The sequence below is a fragment of the Micromys minutus genome (assembly GCF_963924665.1).
Source record: "Micromys minutus genome assembly, chromosome: 3".
Taxonomy (NCBI): domain Eukaryota; kingdom Metazoa; phylum Chordata; class Mammalia; order Rodentia; family Muridae; genus Micromys; species Micromys minutus.
The window spans coordinates 31,326,236-31,348,397 of NC_137972.1; the positions used below are offsets into that span (position 1 = coordinate 31,326,236).

The window sequence follows — 22,162 nt, forward strand, 5'->3', positions numbered from 1 at the left end:
TTAGACTGTCCTTGAATCTCGTTGTTTTAAAATGACCAGTATGGAAGTAATGTTCCCCTTCTTCTCCCATCCGGGCACAGGGATCTGGCCATTACCCTTGAGTTTTGTACAGTGTGGCTGCAGGAATGTCATTCTGTCCATTAAGCTGCCCCTTGTGCCTGTGCCCCACTACCCTGCTATGCGCTCAAGGGCTCACTCCGGACCTTTGAAGTGGCCGCCAGCCTTTCATCTTCCATCATTTTCACTTAATGACAGCCCGGCCTTTGATCAGCCCAGGTCTTGTCTGTCTTTGGCTTCAGGCTTAGTCACTTGGAGGTAAGCAGAGACCTCAAATAGGCCTGAAAGTGCCCGGCTTTTATGAGCACAATGACTGCTTAACCTTCATATCTTAAGCAAATACACGGAAGGGGAGCTGGCCCTTCCTGCCCCCTGGGTGATAACGTCTGCTCGCTGGTAGTGTAAACTGGAAAAGAGGCCTGAGTGTGGAGTGTGGAGAGAGCCAACTGCATCCCGCTGTCCCCACCCTGCCGCCCCAGCGCCCAGTTTCAAGTTGCAGTTACCCGCCCCCACCCCAATCTTGATGTTTTCACACACACAGCTTGCCTGCATGCTGGGGAGGATTGTGTGGAAGCACACTAAGTGCCCAGCGTTGCTTTTCTCACCTTAGACTTGTTTATCATTTCTCTTCCACAAGACATGTCTCTTAGATAACGATTGTAAGCTTTGAACAGATATTAAAATCTTGGGAATAATCTATATCTCATTAAAATATGCAGTCCTGTGGTGGAGTTTGCCTAGCATTGTGAAGTCCATACTATTTCCCAGTATCGAGTCTTGAATGGTGTGTGTGTGTGTGTGTGTGTGTGTGTGTGTGTGTGTGTGTGTAAAACCTTGGACAGTCAGGCAACTTTACCCACAGAGCCTTCTCACTGCTGTACAATTATTTATATGTGTATATGTGTATATAAGCTGCACATGCTGTGACATGTGCGTGAAGATCAGAGGACATCTTTGTGGAACTAGTTCTCTCTCCTTCTTCCTGTGAGATCTGAGGATCAAACTCAGACTGTTGATCTCTCCTGCCAGCTGCGTTTACACACTGAGCCACCCCCTAATTCTTAATAGAAAATATATATTCTTTTTTGTATGTAGAGTTAGTTATCTGTCCCTCACATAAATCTTCACTAACATTTTAACTCAGTTTTCAGCTAACAAGCATACTCCTACTTCTTTATTTTTTAATTTTATTAAAGACATAGGACCTTGCTGGTCAGGGGCTGGCATGCCCCTCCTCTGTGGTCCAGGCTGACTACAAACTACAGCAATCCTTTTAGCTCAGCTTTTAAGTGCTGAGATCCAAGCAAGAGCTATTACAGGTCACTGGCAAGCCTTAACACAGCCCCTGCCACCAAAACCAGCGCTCCTGGGTTTACAGAGAGAATGAGGCGCAATGAGAGGCAGGGCTCAGGTATAGAACACTTTCCTTCTGTGCGTGGCTTCAGTCTCCAACACCACAGGCCATGACAAGGAATTAATGAAAAATAAAGACAAAAGGCGGTTTGGTTTGTCTGTGCGGATCCAGTGCTGGGGGGGTGGGTGCAGGGCCTCACCATGCTAAGCCAGTATCCTGCCACCGGCTCCACACTAGCCCTCTTGCTCTGGCCATAAAAAAGAAATTCGTCCTCAGCGCAGCCACCCTCATCTTGGACACACAGTTGTCCATGCCTGGGACTCCTGGATCCACCCCTACTTCCAACAATACCAAATGCTGCTATTTCCCAGAGAGCTGCCTCGGATCTAATGTCTGTAGCCCTCCCTCCCTTCCTCTCCTGAGTACTTTCCCTTCGTGGTAATGTTTCAGAGCCGTCCCCCATTGCAGTTCTTAAGTGGGATATTAGTTTTCAGTGTTTCCGTGATGGGATACCCTGACAAAAAGCAAGCTATGGAAGAAAGGGCTTATTTGTATTGTGGCTTACAGTTCCAGAGGGGATACTGTGAGTTATGGGGAGGAAGGCATGGCAGCGGGAGAGTGAGACTGTCAGGAAACAGAGATCCAATTTTACTCACACACAGGAAGTAAGGACGGGCCATAAAAACTTCAAAGTCCATCCCTGATGATGTACTTCCTCTATGGAGGCTCCACCTCCTAAAGGTTCCGTTACCTCTCAAAACAGTGCCACTGGCTGGGAACCAAGCGTTCAAACAAACACATGAGCCTTGGGGGACGCCTTGGGGGAACATTTCTCATTCAAACCACAGTGTATAGTAACCCTTAACATGCTTGTGGAAAGGGAAGTGCTTGCATTCCCAGTGATTTCTCCCCTGCGGTGGTGTTAATACTTCCTTGAAAGGTAATCTATATGCCTTGAATTTCCCCCATCTCAGGAAGGCTGGGTGACCTTTGTGGAGCTCTCAGCCTGGAATTTGAGGGCAAGGATGGGGAGGACGAGATGGGTACCCATCCCCCGATCTCTATAGACTACTTAGTCTGCAGACAGTTGTGGTCACCTGCTGTACTCCAGATGGTGTGTAAGCCAGCTCAGCTTGTTTTGAGCCATCGTTTCTCCATATTCACGGGACAGCAGTTTTAGAGCTCTATGGATGGAGTTGGTTCCTGATGGCAGCACCAGTGCAGCATTATGAGAATGGCTGACCTGGTGTTTTATTTATGGAGTCTTGAGGTGAATGAATCCTGTACATATCCAATAACCACAGTCTCTGAATGTTTTAGATCCACACTTGGTTGAATGTGGGACATGCTAGGGAGGGTGGAGGACCTACTGTGTGTTGTCTTTTGAGGTCACATCCTGATCAGACTTGCTGTTTCGTGCAGCTTAGCCACAGCCTCTGGCATTCCCACCAAAGGCACATGAAACATAACATCAGTGGATCAATAGAGACAAGGGCATAGCCCCTTGCTCTTAGTATGAAAAAGAAAATGTTGGTCTATTTAAAGTTGATCCATTTGTTTGTTTGGTTTTGGTAATGGAGAAGTCTGTGGGTACCACCCTCAGCTCCGACCCCCAGTGTGGTCTGAGCTTGTGTCAGGTTACGCTGATGTAGCACAGGTGAGAGTACTTGGTGTCACCTCTGTGGGTTCTTGTCAGAGGTGTTTCTGGACTCTAATCATGAGGAGGTGACCAGACCAGCAAAACACATGCCATAAAAGAAGAAAAAACATTTTTTTTCCTTAAAGGGAGCAGCTCAGGCGACCTTTACATGTGAGTTGTTGATAGTCAGTGAGCTGACCTGGATGGTCACGGTGCCACAGCTGTGCACTGTTTGTGACAAAGTATAGTGACGCCAGACTGTGTCCTTCCAGGTTACTTTCAGAAATTATAGCAGTTATTTGTAGGGGAAACATTTAGAAAGCTAGGCAAAGTCAGCGGTAACTCTGAAGTTTAACAAGTGGGATCACATGCAATTGGCAAAAAATGTGCAGAGTGAAGGGTGGTGACAGTGAGGGAGGAGGGGTGTACTTGGCAGCCCTCCACCAGGCAGGAGATTAGTACCTAGAATGGCCATCAAACCCCCATCAGTAAACGGGCCAGTGAACTGAACACATAGTTATTAAAAGAAGAAACCCCAATGGCTAATAGACACATAAACATCTTCAACACTGTTACAGAAATGTGAATTATAGAACTAATGTGAGATTCCATCTCATCCAAGTCAGGATGGCTAAAACCAAGAAAATAAATGACAACAAATGCTGGAGACGATACAGGGGAAAAGGAACCATATTCAGTGCTGGTGAGAGTGTGAACCACTGTAACCACTATGGGAATAAATCAGTGTAGAGGTTTCTCAAGAAATTGAAGATAGAACTGCTATATGACTCAGATACACTGCCCCTGAGCATATACCCAAACGACTCTAAGTCCCGTCACAGTGACGTTCACACATTCTTGCTTATTGCTGCTCTATTCACAGTGGCCAGGAAATAGAACCAGCCTAGAGCGCATTTGTAGATGAATAGATACAGGACACGTGGAACATGTAGAATTTTATTCAATGGTAGAAAGAAAAATCTGCAGACCTGGATAGATGGAAATGACTGTTAAATGAAGTAACTCATTCAGAAAAATCAATACTGGGTGTTTTCTCTCATGTGGACACTAGACTGTGTGTGTGAGTGTGTGTGTGTGTGTGTGTGTGTGTGTGTGCATGCCATTGTGAGTGTGGTCAACATTATAAAGGGGACTATGGGATTGGAGAGGGAAAGAGACTGATGTTGGTGGGATTGGATTCACTGGACAGGATTACCGAGAGATTCTGGGCTCCCAAAGTCCCTTCTGAAGGCATGTTCTCCACTGATATGCAGAAGTCCCTTTAGGCATTGCTTGCCAAATGCCCTGCCTCTCAACATTGTCCTACTGGGGGACAATCTTTCAACTTCAGACCTTTGGAGGCAAACTACATCTTGGTTGGTCTGTGTATTTCTAAACCTCTGGGTTTACACTGCCCTTGTCACAGGTGTGGAGAATTCTCTACAAAGTCAGGTAGCTGACCCCAGGTCTGTTGCCCCAGTTTGGCTCTGCAGAATCACTTAGAGTATTCATTGTCCCCTGCTTGTGGTCATGGTGTCCCTGACTTTTTATGTTAGTTGGGAGAAGTAGCCAATAGAGCAGGAAGTGAGTGTTGTCAGCGGGCTCTTTGGTGACATACTCTCGAAGTGGGCCTGTGTCAGTTGAGAGCACCATAGACTCCCTGTTCTGGCCAGGGAGGCTTTCTTCTAGTTCTCAGATTCTCACGGTAAATGAAGAAAGGAGGCTGGAGGGATGACAGGGCCATTTCGAGCACACTTTCCATTTCAGAGCCTAGTTTGTACATGTCCCTGTCACTGGGCCAGGATGAATGAGAAGCCCAGTGCCTCCAGAGGTAACCTGTCCTGGGCAGTGACACTCAGATTAGGTACTATTTGGAGGATCAGTGTCCCATCCCAGGACACTGGAGGAGGGCAGTTTGGTTTTCCAGTCTCTTTATTCCCAAGATTCTCTGTCTCTCCCCCCCCACCCCCGTGGTCAGTGATGGACTTCAAGTTGCCACCGTCCCAAGACCTGTGACTCTATCTCAGAGAAGGCCCTCCCATTTCCTCTGCCTGACCTTTCTGTCTGAGCTTCATCCTGACCCTTAGGAGCTGGCCTGGTGGGGAAGAGGTCCAAGCAAGGCCTGGCTGTTTACATTCATTCACCAGCACTTTCTTTTCTTTTTAAAAATTTATTTATTTATTTCATGTGAGTACACTGTAGCTGTTTTCAGACACACCAGAAGAGGGCATCGGATCCCATTACAGATGGTTGTGAGCCACCATGTGGTTGCTGAGATTTGAACTCGGGAGCTCTGAAAGAGCAGTCAGTGCTCTTAACCACTGAGCCATCTCTCCAGCCTTTACCAGCACTTTCTAAACACTGAGAAATGGAGTCCAATTCCAGAACCTTCTGAAGATAATTTTTTCCCGTAGTTCCCTTCCTCTTCTTCCTCCTCTTCTTCTTCTTCCTCTTCTCCCTCCTCCCCAGCAGTATGATACGAGTGCGGATGTGCAATCGGCTCTGAATAGAAAAGCTTCCTGATGAACACAGAGCCTTCTCCACTGAGGAGGGCTCAGTGTACTGATATCGCAGGGGCCTGAGCCACCCTTGTCTTGTTGACACTTGTGGCCCATGGCAGGACATGTGACACATTGGACGACTGCCAAATGTTCTCCAGTTCAGATGGACACCAAACCTGTATGCCTTGGTCAGTACAGAAGCGGGCTTGTCCACCTTCCACACCACTCTCCTGGGACCCTCTGAGAAGGGAGGGAGAACCCAGAGAGAAGAAGAGCTGGCTAAGTGAGGGTCAGAAAGCAGGGATACCAACAGGTGTTGGGTGTTTTGAATCCCAGTTAAGATTTATGAATCCCGAACTCAGGTTTAGGGCTAGACTCCAGCTTTGTATGTAAACTGTAGATTTTAACCCTGTAGATTGTAACCCATATAGGAGCTGAAGATGGGGGCAGGAACACTTACCAACCACTAAAGGTTTCTGCACGCATGGTGAATCTGAGGTGTCTCTGGCCACACTTGCCTGTATCTTACCATGTGAGTTCACTGCACCTTGTTCTGAGCATATAGTGGGCATATTCCACAACAGTGTACAACGCTGGTGATCTCTGGAAAGCACCTTGGCTCAGGTTGGAGATGGCTTTGTTAGGATCTTCAGATTTCTTACTGCATCGAGTTTTTTGCTCTTTTGGAAACTAATTATGGAAAACAGATTTCTTTAGTATCTTCCTGTCGTCATTCCTCAGCATGTATTATAGTGTCTTGGCTACAGAGATGCCTCAGTGTTAGGAGTGTGTCCTGTCTGCCTCACAGGGGCCCAGAGTTGTGTTCCCAGCACCCAGGCTAGATGCGATATGCACATCTTCATTGTCACTCCTGGAGCTACAGATGCTGCTACACAGTGTGGACTCATTGTTCCTTCTAATGACAGCGTCTGGGTCCGATTGTAGCAGCTCTGTGTTCAACGTATTTTAGTATCTTTTGATATTCAGATTAACCTTTCCCCCCAGTGTTTCACGCTGACTTTAGCATAGTGGATGTTGATTAAGAATCATATGGTTGGAGTTTTTTTTTTTTTTTTTAAATAGATTTTTGATGCTCTTGGGCATTTGTATCTATGCACTGTACCCAGGCCGTGTCTGCAGAAGCCAGAAGAAGGCATTGTTTTTCTTGGAGCTGGAGTTCTAAAGTGGTTGTGAGCTACCACACATGGGTATTAGGAACTGAACTCTGGAAGAGTAGGAGGTGCTCCTAACCTCAACGCAGTCTCTCCTTCCCCTTGTTGAGAGTAAACAAAGTCAAACAACTGTTGTCTTTTATCCTTTGTGGAATTATAGGTACTTAAAACCAGGTAAGACTGTGGACATTGTCTGGTCCTCATGTACCAGCTGTGTTCTGTGTCACGCTTGGAGCTTCTCTATCATGGTCTTCTGAATAGAGTCTGTGTGTACCCCACACCCGCAGACAGCCACTGGATCCCACCGTCTCCTTGCTTCTTGGGCTCTGTACATCTGGGTTGAGTACAGCGGGTGTCTCTGTGCTTTTCCACTCTCTGCTGTTTTTCCCACTGCCCATTTTGCTCTTCCTGGCTTGGGTAGTCGTAGTCTCAAAGTGGCCTCAGTTCCATAGGCTGCCTTGGCTCAGCCAGGCCACCAGGGTCTCCAGTGAGGCTCAGGAGATCTGCTCAAAGTTGTATTCAGATGCTGCCTGTGTCAGTCTGTCAGCTCCCCTGTGGCCTTGTTAATGACCTTCCCTGTTGTTAGCTGAAGACTATTCAGGTAGTAGTTCTCCTAAGTCTCAATGTAGCAATGCAACCAAAGGCCTGCCCAGGGCTGGACCCTGCATGGCCAGACAGGCTGTTTGACTGAGCTCAGCCTCCTGGTTCTAAGACCTGGCTTTGAACACTGGACCTGTGGTTCTGAGCAGCAGTGAGAAAGGTGCTTTTTGTTATAACCAGAGGGATGGCGGACAACGGATTGGTCACTGAGCGGTAGAAGCTTGGGCCAGACTTGTGTCGTGCCAGACAGTATGTGTCCCATCTTTTATCTCTACTAGCTTGGGCCTTCACACTGAGTTGCCCGACAGCCAGTCTTAAAAAACAAAAGGTGACCCAGAACCAGATAGCCACAGCTGAACTGCTCAAGAGTCTGATTTCTTTGCACTTTTCCCCCAGCTGTTCATCTCTGTGCTGGAAGACTCATTATTTAAAAGAAAATAAATGTGTCTCAGCTGCCTGGGCCCCTGCCCCACAGGGCCCTGGACCTATGAGAGGGTTGTGCAATGTCACAGGGCAGATAGTGTACTGGGGTGCCTTTCCTCCCACCGAGACAGTGACGTCAGCCTGGTCACCACGGCTGTGGTCAGACAGGAGACACGCCAGTGCAGCCGAGTGGCTGGCGTAGGGAGCTGTGGTTTGATGTTTTGACTCTAGGTTTAAACATGGTGGAGGGCATGTGGGGGATGGGAAGGAGAGCAGGAAGCTGTGGAGCAAATTGGAAGTCTATTGTTGAAAGCTGGCTGTGGGGGCAAACCTCTGTCATCCCAGAATGTCGAGGCCATGGCAGGCAGAAGATGGGTTTAAGGCAGCCTGGGTCACACGGTGAGACCCCATCTCAACCAGCAAGCAAGCGAGTGAATACATACAGTTGCTCTGAAAGTTAAGTTCTGTGTTTTGTTGACTGTAAAAGGCGAGAAAGGAGCAGCTGGCTGGTAGTGAGTCTGGCTATTATCACTGTGTTTAGAAAGCGAAGTCTTAGAATCCTCCTCGTGCAGGATTTCAGATGCGACGGCGTGCTGGTCTCCCTGGTCCGTGAGTTCCAGCATGACCTTGGTGTTGACTGCATGTGTGTGACATCATGATCTGGCTTTGTCTTTTTCCTCCCCACCAGCGCACATGTGCATTCAGTACTAGGGCAGTGCTTGGCCTCCAGCTTTTCCTTTCTATTCTTTTTCTTCTTAAAATAAATATATGCTAATACTTATGATATCCTAGGCCAAGGGAAAAATTTGCTTATTTGTAATTGGGGGACGATGATGTTTAAGAAGGGCTGTTGTGATTGGAAGTAGCAGGTATATAGCATTTGCATGTGTCTGGAGTTTTCTTCAGTTAACAGTGCTAGCGATAGAACTCAGGTCCGTCCTAGGAAGGTGCTCTGCCCCAAGACCCTGCTGGAAATCATTCCACCCTTGCTCTGCCACATACAAGAGTATAGCAAATAGGCTTTAAAATCTAAGCATTGGGCAGCTTTCCTTGCTTTGGGGATGGACCCAAAGATGAGCAAAGGGGTGTCAGTGACCAAACCCAGCCACCATTGAAGATCGCTGCCCTTCCTTCAGCCTTGTGTTAGGGAGTTTTCTCCCTGCAGTTCACTGAACAAGCCATTCCCTTCACCTTAGTCATGTGCGGAACGAGACTTCAGACGTGCTCATGAGGTGCCCCATGCTACACAGGGCTCACACCCTCATCCATAATCTGCAGTTCCTTCAGAGTCCTTTGTCCCCACTCCATTCCTGGAAAATCTCCTATGGACTTTCCTTCCTCTGCACTGGGCTCGCTGAAGCTCAGCCACTCTGCTGTGTGAACTTCTGATGGAGGAAGTGCCATCGTTGCTTTCTGCCATGGCCTGGGGGTATGGGGTGGAGGGTTTCCTCCATCAAACATGTGCAGTGTAGCTACCGAGTGACTGACTTTTCTGTGGGTACCTTCCCAAGTGATGGGGCCTGTGGGTGGTTTCTGTTCTGGGGCTGGGCCACCCCATAGCTGCTGTCCTGAATGACTGCTCCTATTTTGGACCCCTTGGAACTTGTTGCTGTGGTGATTGTTCCCATAGCAATGTCTGTTGCCCCAGCAGGCAGCTGATGAAATGGCTCCTGAAACTCTGGGGTCCATGCTGAGCCTGTGTCCTCCCCACTCTGTGGCCCCTGCCAGGAGTGTTGGGAAACACTGGGCACAGAGTGTATGGTGTAGGCTGTTTTGCGTGGGTTGGTCTGCAGGGGTAGTGACTTCCTCAGGCTTTATGGAGTTCTTTGTCTGCTCACCAGAGTCTTAAAGAGGCATCTAAGAAACAGGGTTAGGAGAGGAACAAGAGGCCAGGGAAGGAAGAAATCTTACACCTTCTCAAGGTCTGAGGATGAGTGCTGCTTAACCAAAGGTTAGGAGAAAGGAAGCCAAGGCCTATCCAAGAGAGTGGCAGGCCAGTACAGGAGTCATGTCGAGCTACTTTCTGCAGTGTGGAAAGTTCCAGTCTGCCCTGTGGCCAGAAGTGGTACAAGAAATCCCACTGGGGTGTGCTACAGGTCACTGTATATTTGCAAGTTTATATCTTGCTGTCTAAACTGGCAGAGTTTTTATTTTTCCTGGTGGATATTCAGAAGGTCTTTCCCTCCCTCCTTCCCACTAACAAAATCGCATTTGTCGCTTGTGTGTGAAGCTGACGCCGGTTTGACGGCTGACTGTGCATCAGTGATGATATGAAGGGAAGTGAGTGGTCACAAAGGTGGCTTTTCTTGGGTACCGCAGCGCCTCAGATGAAACTGACTTCACGCTAATATGACTCTTAATTGTGACCAGTGGAAATAAGATTGGTCAGGCCTCAGAAGCCAGTGTGTAACTGCCCAACAGAAGGCTTTCTCTGTTTGAAAGAGTTAGCTCCCTTAGGACTTAGAAGTTACTTTGAGTTTCACTCAAAGTCATTATAACTCCTGTTATAAATTTTAGAAGATACAAACCCCTTGTATTTGAGAAGCCATACTGTGTTGATTCACAACCAGGCACAAATTTGTCTCTCAGTTCAACACCCCTGACAACAGCCCAAAAAGTCAGACTGACTGTCACAGTAGATCTGTGTCACAGCCCTCTTAGGCTCCTAACTGCGAAACACATTTTGAGAGTTGCAGCTTGGGACTGGAGAGGTTGCTCAGTGGTTAGGAACATTCGTTGCTCTTCCAGACAGCTTAGCTTCCGTTCCCAGCATCCATGTTGGGCAGCTCACAACTGCCTGTAACTCCAGCTCCAGCGGATCCAACAGTTTTTCTGGCCTCCATGGGCATTGTACACACACACACACACACACACACACACACACACACACACACACACACACACAATGTAATAAAAACAGCAACATCAGCTTGTCAACAGCAGTTTTGTGCACTTTCTTATAAAGGTATGGGGTTGAATTCCTGAGAATCAAAGGGCCTTCCGAGTTTTAACTTCCCTTTGGGGATTGCTCACGATCAGTTTTCCTCTCTCTGCTGTTTATAGCAACTTTTCGTTTTAAACTCTACCCTAAAGACCGAGTGCTGGCAAACCTTGTTGATGTCAAATGTCCCCTGCTTGGCAGTGGCTGCATGCCCAGACCGTGTTCTGAGAATGGCAGGCTGCCTGCTGCATTGCCAAAACTTTCCACAGAGAGTTTTGCAAGGGGCCGGGCGGGACGCCAGGGAGCTAGGGGGACTGCGGAGACCACGATGGTGCGCGTGCTTCTCCCGCCTGGTGATAACATCCTAATTCTCTTTGCATAGGTGAAGCCTCCCTCAGGGGAGAACCCAGAATGCAGACCCTCCCGGTGGCCTCAGCTCTCAGCAATCACCGTACAGGTCCGCCTCCCATCAGCCCCAGCAAGAGGAAATTCAGCATGGAACACGGGGACAAGGACTTGGACTGTGAAAATGATCACGTCTCCAAGATGAGCCGTATCTTCAGCCCCCATTTGTAAGTCCCACCCTCTTTGAGATCTTGCTTGCTCTGGGCCGGGCTGTGTTTCCTTTCACCTTTCTTCCTATCACGTCATTATGATTTCATGAGTTATTGATAGAGGACGTTGTTTATAAAAGATCGGTAGTGTTTATATGCCAGAAGGGTGTCAGTTGATCGTAGTGACTGGTGCAGAGATGAAATCTTATTTCCTTTCAACTCCAACAACCTTTCACGTTGGAGGGCAGCAGCCCTTAAGGTGAACTACGGGTACTGTTTGGAAAACTGCTGGTCATTATGCAAATGGATACGGGGTGTCTCTGAGTACCTGAGTGCATGGGTGTCCAGTATTGTGCCCTGATGTGATCGTGCAGCTGGGGGCCTGGAGCCATGGTGAGAAAGTCCCTCTTGGTGTCAGGACTTGGCAGATCCTTGATTGGCTTGCATGCCCTTGTGTCTTCTCTGTCCCTCATCTTCTTCTTTTTTAAGGAAACTTTCTTTTCTTGCTTTTATTCTTTTAAATATGTTTATTTATTTTCATGTGCATTGGTGTGTTGCCTGCATGTGTGTTACATGAGGGTGCCAGAGTCACTGGAACCGGATTGCAGGTAGCTGTGAGTCACCATGTGGGCACTAGGGATTGAACCCAGGTCTTCTGCAAGAGCAGTCAGAGCTCTTAACAGCCTAGCCTTCTCCCCAGCCTCCCTCTTAAACCCATTTTCTACATGAAGAGGCTTAAGCTGCAGTTCTCTGAATCTGACATGGGCTGGCTGCATTTCAGGAGTTGGTGTCTGGGCGGTGCCAGTCATATAGCCAGTCCCCGTCCCCAGGTGCAAGCGAGTGCTTGCCATCACTGGACTTGCTGCACACACAGGGCTCCCTGGTGCTGGCAGCAGGTGCAGTGCAGGGTCCCTCCTGCAGACTGTGCTTTGCCGCTGGAGGCGGCCCTGGCCTCTGCTGCCTCAGCCTAGTCCTCGCATTCCGCGAATGCCAATCTGCCTGCTCTGTTGTGTTCAGTCATAAGACACTGACAGAGGTATTTATCCTCAAATAAATCACTGTAGTGTTAGTCAGAGACTGAGCCTGCAGTCTGCAGCCTGGAATTTGCTACACTCAGGAATCCAGCAGCGGAGGCTGCGCAGAACAGCACCCTCTCTCACTCTCTGCCTGGGAGGGACTCCATGGCACTCCTCACTGAGAGGCCTGCCGGCCTGCTTTACTCTATCCAACTTTCTCAAACCCAAACAAGAGACTTTTGACTCTTTGTTTTTTTGGTTTTTTGTTTTTTTTTCAAGGGAGGGGAAGGGAAGAAGAGGCAGCCTGGTAGACTGGGATCACGCTTTAGTTGAGGCCCTCCTGTGACTTACCAGCTGTGAGGTGTAGGCCTGCTGTTTCTGGGCCCAGTGTCCTTACTGTCAGATGGCAGTGATCGGGCAAGCAGACTGAGAGCCTCAGAGTTAAAACAAGTAAATCCTTAGTTGGTAGAAGCTACTGTTTTATCATTAATAACCTCATTGTGCAGATATTGGCTGTGACAACCAACCGCAGGAAGCAAGAGTATGTTCAGTGTTTGAGGACGTGTGTGTCTTAGGCTGGGTGCCCTGGCTCAGAGGCCACCTTCTTGTCCCACGAGGCAGTGAATATGTTTTCTTGTTAGAGTGTTGTAAGGACTTAGTGCAGTGCCTGGTAGCCAGCCTTATTTGTTTCATTTGAGGCTAGATCTTAGGTGACCCAGGCTGGCCTTGAACTTACTAGGTAGCCCTAGCTAGCCTTGAACTCTTGATTCTTCTGCCTCTGCCTTCCCAACTTGGGGGTTATAGATGGCCACCACCATACCTGGCTATAGTTAAACAATGTGAGATGTTAAAACAATTGAAAAAGAACTTGTAACTTCTTGGTGATTGAAAACAAGAGCTTGAAATCCTGGTCTACGCTGACACTCTAAAGATTGTTAAGCCTCTGCCTGGTGCACAAGGTCCTCATAGCCCCAGCAATGTGGAAATGAGAGAAGAATTGTCAGATTTGGGGTGCAGCTCCCAATTAGTGTCATTATTATTATAAAACTGTGCCCTTTATTCTGCCAGACTCTCTGTGATCCCAACAGGTTGGTGGCTTTCCTCCATTTTTTTAAATTATAGTAAAACACACATATAAATTCTGTGTGCATGTTCCTGTATGTGCATGAAGATGTGTAGGTATGTGTGGAGGCCAAAGACTGACACTAGGTGCTTACTCAGTCTTCCTCACTCACGTTGTTGGTCCTCAGCACTTATGTTGACTGACTTGTAGATGTGTCCTGGGGCGTGTTTCTTCCTTTTTTATTTTGGGGCTAAGAGGACAATAGGGTTACTGTCTATGGGGTCAGAAATGATTCTAGTATACTTGTATCTCAAAAGGGAATGAGAGGTGATTTAGTACCTGTGTTTGGACTTTATAGAATTTGCTAATGGTGTGTAAGCAAAATGTGTCTGGTTTGCTTTATCGTTGAGGGGGTCGTATTGATGCTGAGGCGGGCGTGTTGCTGCAATAAAGTTTGAGCCACTAGCAAAGAAGGTCTTGAAGATGAGGTTCTTTGACCCCATGGTGTGATGCTGTCCAGGGTAGGTGGACCAGTGAGCGGTTCTGAAGTACAGTGGGAGCTTCAGGGGGAGGGGGCATTCCTCGGGATTCCTCTGGTGTTTAGTCCTTGTCACCTGACTCAGTTCAACCTTGCTAATTTTCTAGCCAGACTGATGACACTGAGGAAGACAGACTTCTGAAGAAATGTGCTACGAATGTGGATGTCAGGGAGTTGGGCTGGGTGGGGCAGGATTGCTACAATGGAGGGGTAGGTGAGTGAAGGGTTGGTGAGTGGCTTTGGGGCAGCCTGTCTTGGGGGAGGTGCCTGCTTTTCTTTTTGCCTGTTCACACAGCCCCATGAGTTCTATTTCATCTAGCCTCTCAGTTGACACACAGTCCTCCTTTTTCCCTAGTCTCACGGTCACTGTTGCAGAAAGCCCTGCTTCCTTGGCAGGTGTCACAAGGTGATTTACTCTTACTAGGAGGGGTCTTCTGATACAATGGACACCAGCCACAGCCTGGGCTACAAACTTCACAAGAGAGAAAATTTGGGGACTGGGGATGTGACTTAGTAGCTGAGCATTCAAAACATTTGTTTCAGTCCCTAGCTCCAAGACCTTAAAAGTTAAGAAAAATTTAAGGACGTGGAAAGTTCCACGACCTTAGTTGCCCCAGCTACATTTTAAACTCAGGAGCCTCTGTGGGCAGCAGTGTTTATCGTGGGCAGCCAGCACTAAGGCAGCCATCTTCTCTGGGATCCCTGCCCTGCACTGTTTTGCCATTAGACAGTCCTGAGTTCCCGTCCAGCACTGCCATTCCGTCCCTGCCCAGCCCCGCAGTGTGCACTCCAGATGCGCTGCTCATTGGAGTCTGAGGAAAACCCTAATAGGAGGTTTTCTGTGTTTTCAGGTCTCTTTTCATGTTCTGGTGACTCCATACATTCTCGCCCCTCCCCCATCCATACGGTTTCAATTGTCGGCTGCTGCTTGCATTGAGTTCTAGATTTTTTTTTCCTCACCTTTGTTGACTTCATATTATCTTGTTTGTTTGTATTTTGTTTTTTGAGACAGGGTTTCTCTGTGTATTCCTGGCTGTCCTGGGACTCATTCCATAGACCTGGAAATGAGAGATCCACCTGCCTCTGCCTCCCAAGTGCTGGGATTAAAGGCGCACATCCCCACAACTGCCTCGCTTTACTTTTAAGATGGTAACCTGCTTGCAGCAGAAACCATCTTAGAAAGTGCATCTGGGCGAAGTGTGACTCTATCCTCTGTGAGCCACCAGCATTCCAAGAGCAAGTGTGTGAATTCTCACTTCCCCTTTCCTGACACTGAACCACTCAGTTTTTCAGCTCATATGGGCATTGGCAGCAGGCCACCATGGTGACTCTTCATAGGAGCTCCCTGTCTTGTTCACAGCTGCATAGCACTCTGGGCCCACAAACCCCTGAATTCACTGGCTAGTCCTCTTGTGTATGACCCCTAAGGTCATTCCCAGTATTTACAGAGTAATGCTGCCCAGAAGGCTCTGCATCAGGAGCAGCATTGGCTTGCAGTACCACTGTGCTGAGACCCTGGCTTTGGGACTTGTCTGGGGTACTTGACTGGTGAGACTTAAGGAGGGCTCTTTGCTGACCAGCAAGCGATGCTGGTTTCCCCTGCACATTACAGCCGAGTGTGCAGGGTAACTGTGGCGTTAGCCTGGGAGGGGCAGGACTGTTTATGGAGTGCTTACCCAAGGCTAGTTCTGTGTTAGACACCCAGAATATTCCACCTCAACAGTATATGTAACCTTTTTTTTTTCACTATAGGTGGACTCCCCCTTCCCCCATCTACTCCCCTGCTTTCCTGTCTGCTAGCTTATTTGAGTTGTTTTTTGTTTGTTTTGTTTGTCTGTTTTAAAGAAGCAGACATTAGGGAACTGGAGAGATGGCTCAGTGGTTAAGGGCACTGACTGTTCTTCCAGAGGCCCTGAGTTCAATTACCAGCAACCACATGGTGGCTCACAACCATTTGAAATGGGATCTGATGCCCTCTTCTGGTGTGCACGAAGACAGAATACACACACACACACACACACACACACACACACTGATGGCACAAGCACAGTGACTTCTGTTTGGGTTGTGTGACACCTCTACCCAGGTGTGCCCCAGGTGCAGTGGGATTACCTTTTGATCACTGACATGTGTGTAAACTAGCCACCCTAGCCTTTGAGCAGGCAAATCCCAGGGGCTCCTGCTGGAGCCAACACCATGTTGTGCCCCATGTCATTCCTGTGAGCTGCTGTCCTGGTGTGCAGTATGCCTTCCGTGATCTTGTGAACAGCTCTCTCTTGTCCTTTTCTTCACTTCCTACTTGGGCAGATCTGGGGAGCACTTTGTAGCCTGTGGGCCTTTTTTTTTCTCTTTTTCTATCTGTTTCCTTTAGGGATCCACTGGCTGTTTACTCTTCTCTCTGTTGGTGTGAGAGAAAGTTGAAGAAGATGTTTGAGGGGTCAGGCATCTGATGGGATTCATGGCTCCCTGAGGGTTTGTTTACTAATGCAGGGGAGCTAGTGGCACCCTCTGCTTTGCAGGGCCCGTGGTTCTTATTGTCCCAGTCACTGTACACCCTGTCACCGAGGTGACCCTGCTTCATGTTTCCTGAGTCCCTTTGCTGCTGGTGTGTGCTCCCAACAGGCTTTTCCACCCAAGAGCCAAGGAAACAATCCTGTGTCTCATTATAACCAAACTTAGAGGAGGTCGAGCATCGGGCACATGTTGCTTCTTTAACTCTGCTCAACTGAGAGTGGAAGCCAAGGAGCCTTCCCAGGGTAGCTGGTCGGCTGAGGTGTGCTGTGGGGGGGTGGACGTCCTGCCATCAGCTAGAGAAAGCTTCTCTGTGACAGCAGCCACTGAGTGTGCTCTACACCAGCTGTGTGCCGAATCATGGGCATGACCTTGTTGGGTCCTCTTATTCTGGGATGTCAGTGTTCCTGTTCTCCCCCTTTTAAGATAGCAGAATGGGCCCTCTGTAACTTGATTCAGAGTCTACCTCTGGCTGGTGATACCTGTGACAGGCTTTCCCACATCTACTCCCAGCCACTGCCTTACCATGGCACACTCCTGAGTCTTAGCTCTGTCATGAGACTTCACTGTTCACCTTTGGACAGATTGAAGTTTCAGAACGATCAAAATGTAATTGCTTGTACTTTGAGGGGTAACAACTGCTCTTGATGGCCCCACCCACAATGGCTGACCCCTCCCACATTAGCCACTAATTAAGAACATGTCCTACAGGCTTGCCTACAGCTTGATCTTAAGGAGACATTTTCTTATTTAGGGTTCCCTCTTCTCAGATGGTTCTAGGTTGTGTCAAGTTGACATAAAACCGTCCAGTACACCCTTCTTATTCTTCTTCTTGTTCCTCTTCCTCGTCTTCATCTTCTGAGTCTCTTCCTGAACCCTGAGCTCACCAGTCGTGCCAGTATCTCTGGAGGTGTGCCAAGATACTGCTAAGTTGGGATCTTTTCTTTCTCACTTACATGTGTGTGAATTGCAAACAAATTAGAAGAGAGACTGTGTCTTTAAAAAAAAAAAACATGCTTTCTGACAGAGAAGTGTGATCTCGGAGCTGGTTTGCCTGAGATTAACTGTGCCTTTCACACTTCAGTGAGAGCTGGGCGCTGGGCAGTTGGGACCACGCTCCCTGGGTTCTATCCACAGCCTTTGCTAATGAAGTTCGGTACCTTTAAGTAAAGGTCACAGGCCTGACCTGGGCTGTGTGGGTTTCTTGTTTGTGAGGCTGGAGGCATTTTCTCATTTTCACAGTTGAGCTGAAAACAAAGGCAGCCTTATCCGAAGCAGGGAGCTGTTCTCAGAGAGCTGACGTCAGCCTTCTCCCAGCAGGCATCGCCTCTGCCTTAAGAGTCTCTGCAGAGAGCTGCTCAGGCAGGTCGCCATCTTGCTCCTGGCATTTTTTCTGGCTGAATAACGGATAACACATGAAATGAAGAAATGTCAAGGGTGTCAGGAGCCAGGGGACATAACAAAAGCAGTCAACCAAGTCCATTCCAGGCTGTGTGGGGACTTTACAGTTCTGCGGCTGTAATCAGTCCTGGGAGTTACAGAAGTGGGTCAGAACTTTGGGGAAGGGAGACTTACCAGGAGCTGGAGCGTGTGCAGAGTCATATTCTAAAGGGAGACACTGAAATCAGAAAAGTAGGAGTGATGTGTTAAGTCAAAGATATTTATTCAAAATTAGAAGTTTCCCTCCCTGGGCCCCAAGGCGTCCAGCTGGGGACACATCACAGCTGTTTGGAATACAGACAGTTAATCTGGGCATTGCCTAGTTCACAGAACTCTTCTTACTGGGACACAAAGCCAGCCTGTCCCAAAATAAAATGTTGTTCTCTTAGGTCTCTGAAAGATCAAACTGAGGGAAGAGGAAAGAAAGAAACTGCTGAGGGGTTGGCCAGGCACCTCCTCTCCTCTGAGGCCTCCCTACTTACTGCCTCTCTGGGCAGGAGGCTGGAGGAGCTCTGGTGTTTATACTTGACCAGGGCGCTTGTCTCCTGCCTTGCTGTATTGTTCTGTTGAAACACGTTCTATTGTTACTATATTGCACAGTGTCTCCCTGCATACTCAAAGAGCTTAAAACTGTCCTGGGGTCTGGTGATGGAGAGAAACCTGCGTGAAGGCGGATCTGAATTCTGGATCCTCCGTTTCCTGGCCGGCAGAGAAGCAGGGCCTCTTCTATTCTTGCTGCTTAGCTTTCTGTTGCCTCCCATGAAGAGAACTAAGAGATGGCACTAGGATGCCAGGCCTAGTGGTGCGTACCTGTCACCCTGCACTTGGGAAGCTGAAGCGGCGGCAGGTGTGGGGTGGGTGGGATTGGAGAGTCCATGGCCAACCTGGGCTACATAGCAACCAGTTCTCTGAAGTTTAGGCTAGTGAGCATTGGGATGAAAACCTGCAGAGTTTCTCAATCTGAGTCTCGGAACAAAATGATGTGTTTATAAAAAGATAAAAGATGTGTTCTGGGTTTCAGCACCAGCATTAGGAAAAAGATAGAAGGAGATCAAATCCTCTTCAGGGTACTCCTTCCCCATACCACCCCATCATATCCAGCTTTCAGTCTGGCGACAGGTAGCCTCTACATGTGGCATTTATTGGTCTCTCTGTGCTTCCAGGCTCTCTCCTTCCCATTGCGCTGACCCTTTAAGTGATATGCAGGCTGTGGCTTCCATTGCTACTGCACATGGGAAAGTCTCACTGTTATCTATGGTGAAGTCCTGCCAGTCACACAGATCTGCCCCCCTTTGCATGTGCACCCCATGTAGGAGTTTCTCCATGTGACACTCCTCCATATCCATGGTTGGTAAAGAGCTTTCTAGTCACCTCAAAAGTCACCTCTGCCTCCTGCCCCCATCTTCTCTCTCTCTCTCTCGCTCTCTCTCTCTCCCTCTCTCCCTTCTTCTCTCTCTCTTCCTCTCTCTCTAGCTCTCACTCTCTCTCGCTCCTCTCTCTCTCACTCTCTCTCTCTCTCTCTCTCTCTCTCACACACACACACACACACACACACACACACACACACCTCCTTTCTGGGTCAGGTTTCTGAAGTATTTATGGGAAATCACGGAGTGCCCAGGCTACAGCCTGCCTTAGGGCCTCACTTGGCCTTACTTGAGGACTCTAGCTATTCAGAAGGCCTTCCTCCAGAGATAGCAAATTAACAGTCTTCATTGGACATTCTCTCTGCCCAACTCTGATTTTTTGTCTATTCCAGGACTGGGCCTTGTTCAGTCCATAGCTCTGTACCTAGTGTAATACCAGATAATCCTTGGGGCTAGGTCATTCTTGGAATAAGAATGGAACAAGAGAAGAGACCTTGAAGCTCTCTTCCTTTTGATGGAGCTGAATTTTAATCTCACCACTCAGAGTTAGAGGCAGGCAGATCTTTGTGAGTTCAAGGCCAGCCTGGTTCACATAGCTAGTTATATACTATCTTAGGTAGCATTGCCTAGGGTACCTCCTGTGTTCTGCAACCAATGATGCTCATTTCCAGACCAGGACAGAGTCAACTACAACTTCTCTGTCCCCCTTTTGCCTGTCCCCCATCTTCCGGAACAGAAATCCACTGGTCCCCTTGGACCTGTGGAGGCACCTCATTTAGCCAGTGTCACAGCCTTGTGTGGTGTCATTCTTATCCTGGTGTTGACTTGGTTCCTGTCTGGATAAAATGCCTTTTTTTTCATCCTTCTATTTACATTTTTTTTTCCTGCTGCTAGCGCCAGGCCCGGCAGATGTGAGGCGTGTGGAAAGCAGGGGTTGAATATGTTGAATGAAGAATGCTGGTATAGCTCAGGACTTGCAGGCCAGCAACACAGACATCTGAGATAAAAAGAAGGGGAAAACCTGTATGTGTGGCTGGAGAGATGACTATTCTTCCAGAGGACCAGGGTTCAATTCTCAGCACCATGTGACACTCCCTTTCTGGCCTCCCTGTGTACCATACATACATATGGTTCATATGCATGCATGCATGTATATTTACATACATGTAGGCAAGCACTCATACACATTAATTTTTTTTTAAGAAATCTTTGAAAAGAAGTAGACAGACTCTCATCTTGGGAAAACTAGCAGGTCTGCACCCACGTTACCTTCACATTTGCCACCAACCCTCCATCAGGGCTGCACTTTCTAGTAGGTTCTCCGTGTTCATTTGCTTGATTGTCAGCTAGTGCTTACCTTCCTACCCTCCTGCTTTGGATCATGCTTGGTTATGTGTTTCTAGGCAGAGCTGCGAGTGGGGGCACATGAGAACTGGACCTTCAGAGCCTCCAGGAGCTGCCCCTTGGTGAGCTGAGCTGAGCTTGACTGACCAGTCTTACTCCGGTGCCTGGTCTGTCCATTGGCTGTGTCTCCTTGACTAGAGAATAAAAGCCACACTCCTCGTGTGACCCTTCAAGGGTGGAGGTGCCTGTTGTGATGAACTCCCTTCCCAGTAAGCACCTCCCCTGGACTTCCATAGAAATGGCGTGGTTAAATTTTAAAAGAATTCTCGGAAATCTCCATCCTCTCTCGTCTTCAGGCCAGCTAAGCATTTGTTGTCTGCCTGTGTGACAAGCAGCTGTGACACAGTCAGGGCCAATAAATACACAGGATGGCTCTGCTTCCCTTTGTGACCTCCACCATTTTAAACCGTTATCCTTGGCTTCTTCATGCAGTCATTCTCTGTTCCCACTTGGGCTAGTTCTAGTGGCTGCCCAGAGAGACCCTGGCAGAGAGATCTCCATACATTCCACAGCCTCGACTTCAAATCAGGTTGTTCTAGTCTGTCCGCCTAGCATTCATCCTTCCCACCCATCCCCATGTCCCCCACAGTGACACTGTATTCTGAAAAGCATTCATCCTGTGAATTACCCAGGGACTGCCCAGTGAGCAGGCTGCAGCACCTTCCTGTGCCTCTTGGCTCTCAGCTGGTAACTGCCCCATGACCCAGCATCTTTGTATATTACTCAGCACCTTTGTATATTACTCAGCACCTTTGTATATTACTCAGCACCTTTGTATATTACTCAGCACCTTTGTATATTACTCAGCACCTTTGTATATTACCGGTGTAGATGGTGATGGTCTGCCCTACCCTTCTTCACTGTCAGTGATGCCTTCTACACATTGCTTGTGTATGTCTCTTTGTAGTCTAAGTTGCTTGAGAGTCACAGAGCTTCTGCCTCAGACCCCACGCAGCTGGGTGGGACTCATGGCTTTTCTTTTAGCTCTCTAAAAATGTGTTTCCTTAAGTTTATTCATTTTTTTTAAATAGATGTTTTTAGGGCAGGACGCAGTTACAAACATGTTGCTTCAGAGATTTTTATATAGGAGAGAAGTTCTAGAAAGGTTAGGTGGTAAGTTTTGATGCTAAGTCCTGGAGGGTTAGTGATCATGAACTGTCCTGTTGAAACCAATGGCAAGGACTGCTTGTTCATCGACACCAGGGTGACATCCCAGTCAGCCCGTCCTGAAGTAAGGATGTGGCTCTCGGCCTGCTTCGTGTTTTAGCTCCTTAACAGAGCTGCTAGGGCTGATCCAGACACTTTGGTCTGCAGGTGCCTGAGAAGACACTACATAGTGCCAGGCCAGGACGGGAGAGCAAACTTCAATGCCCAGAGTACAGTTTCTACTGAATGCACCCTCTCTTTACATCATGGAGAAGTTGAGGACCCTCTAAATAAAAATGGATTTAGGGCTGGTGTGTGGCTGGGTTCTCAAAGAGGGCACAAGGAAAGCCAAAAAGAGAGGGCTTGAAGGAGGGAGCAGGTTTGGAGGTCGCACTGGCCGAGATGCCAGGGTAAATTCAGCAGCTCACCTCTGCCC

At 48.2% G+C, this 22,162-nt stretch overlaps 1 protein-coding gene across 3 annotated transcripts in view; it reads left to right on the forward strand.

The window, feature by feature from the left end:
* The window catches only part of VGLL4 (vestigial like family member 4), a 72,703-nt gene that overhangs the window by 36,020 nt on the left and 14,521 nt on the right, over window positions 1-22,162 (forward strand). For 2 of the 3 annotated variants that reach the window (XM_080914306.1, XM_080914304.1), the window contains exon 2: window positions 11,070-11,259. In XM_080914306.1, coding sequence (XP_080770432.1) covers window positions 11,099-11,259 — 161 coding nt within the window. In that variant the 5' untranslated portion in view covers window positions 11,070-11,098. Of the gene's footprint in view, window positions 1-8,287; window positions 8,352-11,069; window positions 11,260-22,162 lie in introns of all 3 variants that reach the window. The other variant, XM_080914305.1, reaches the window with a different exon arrangement.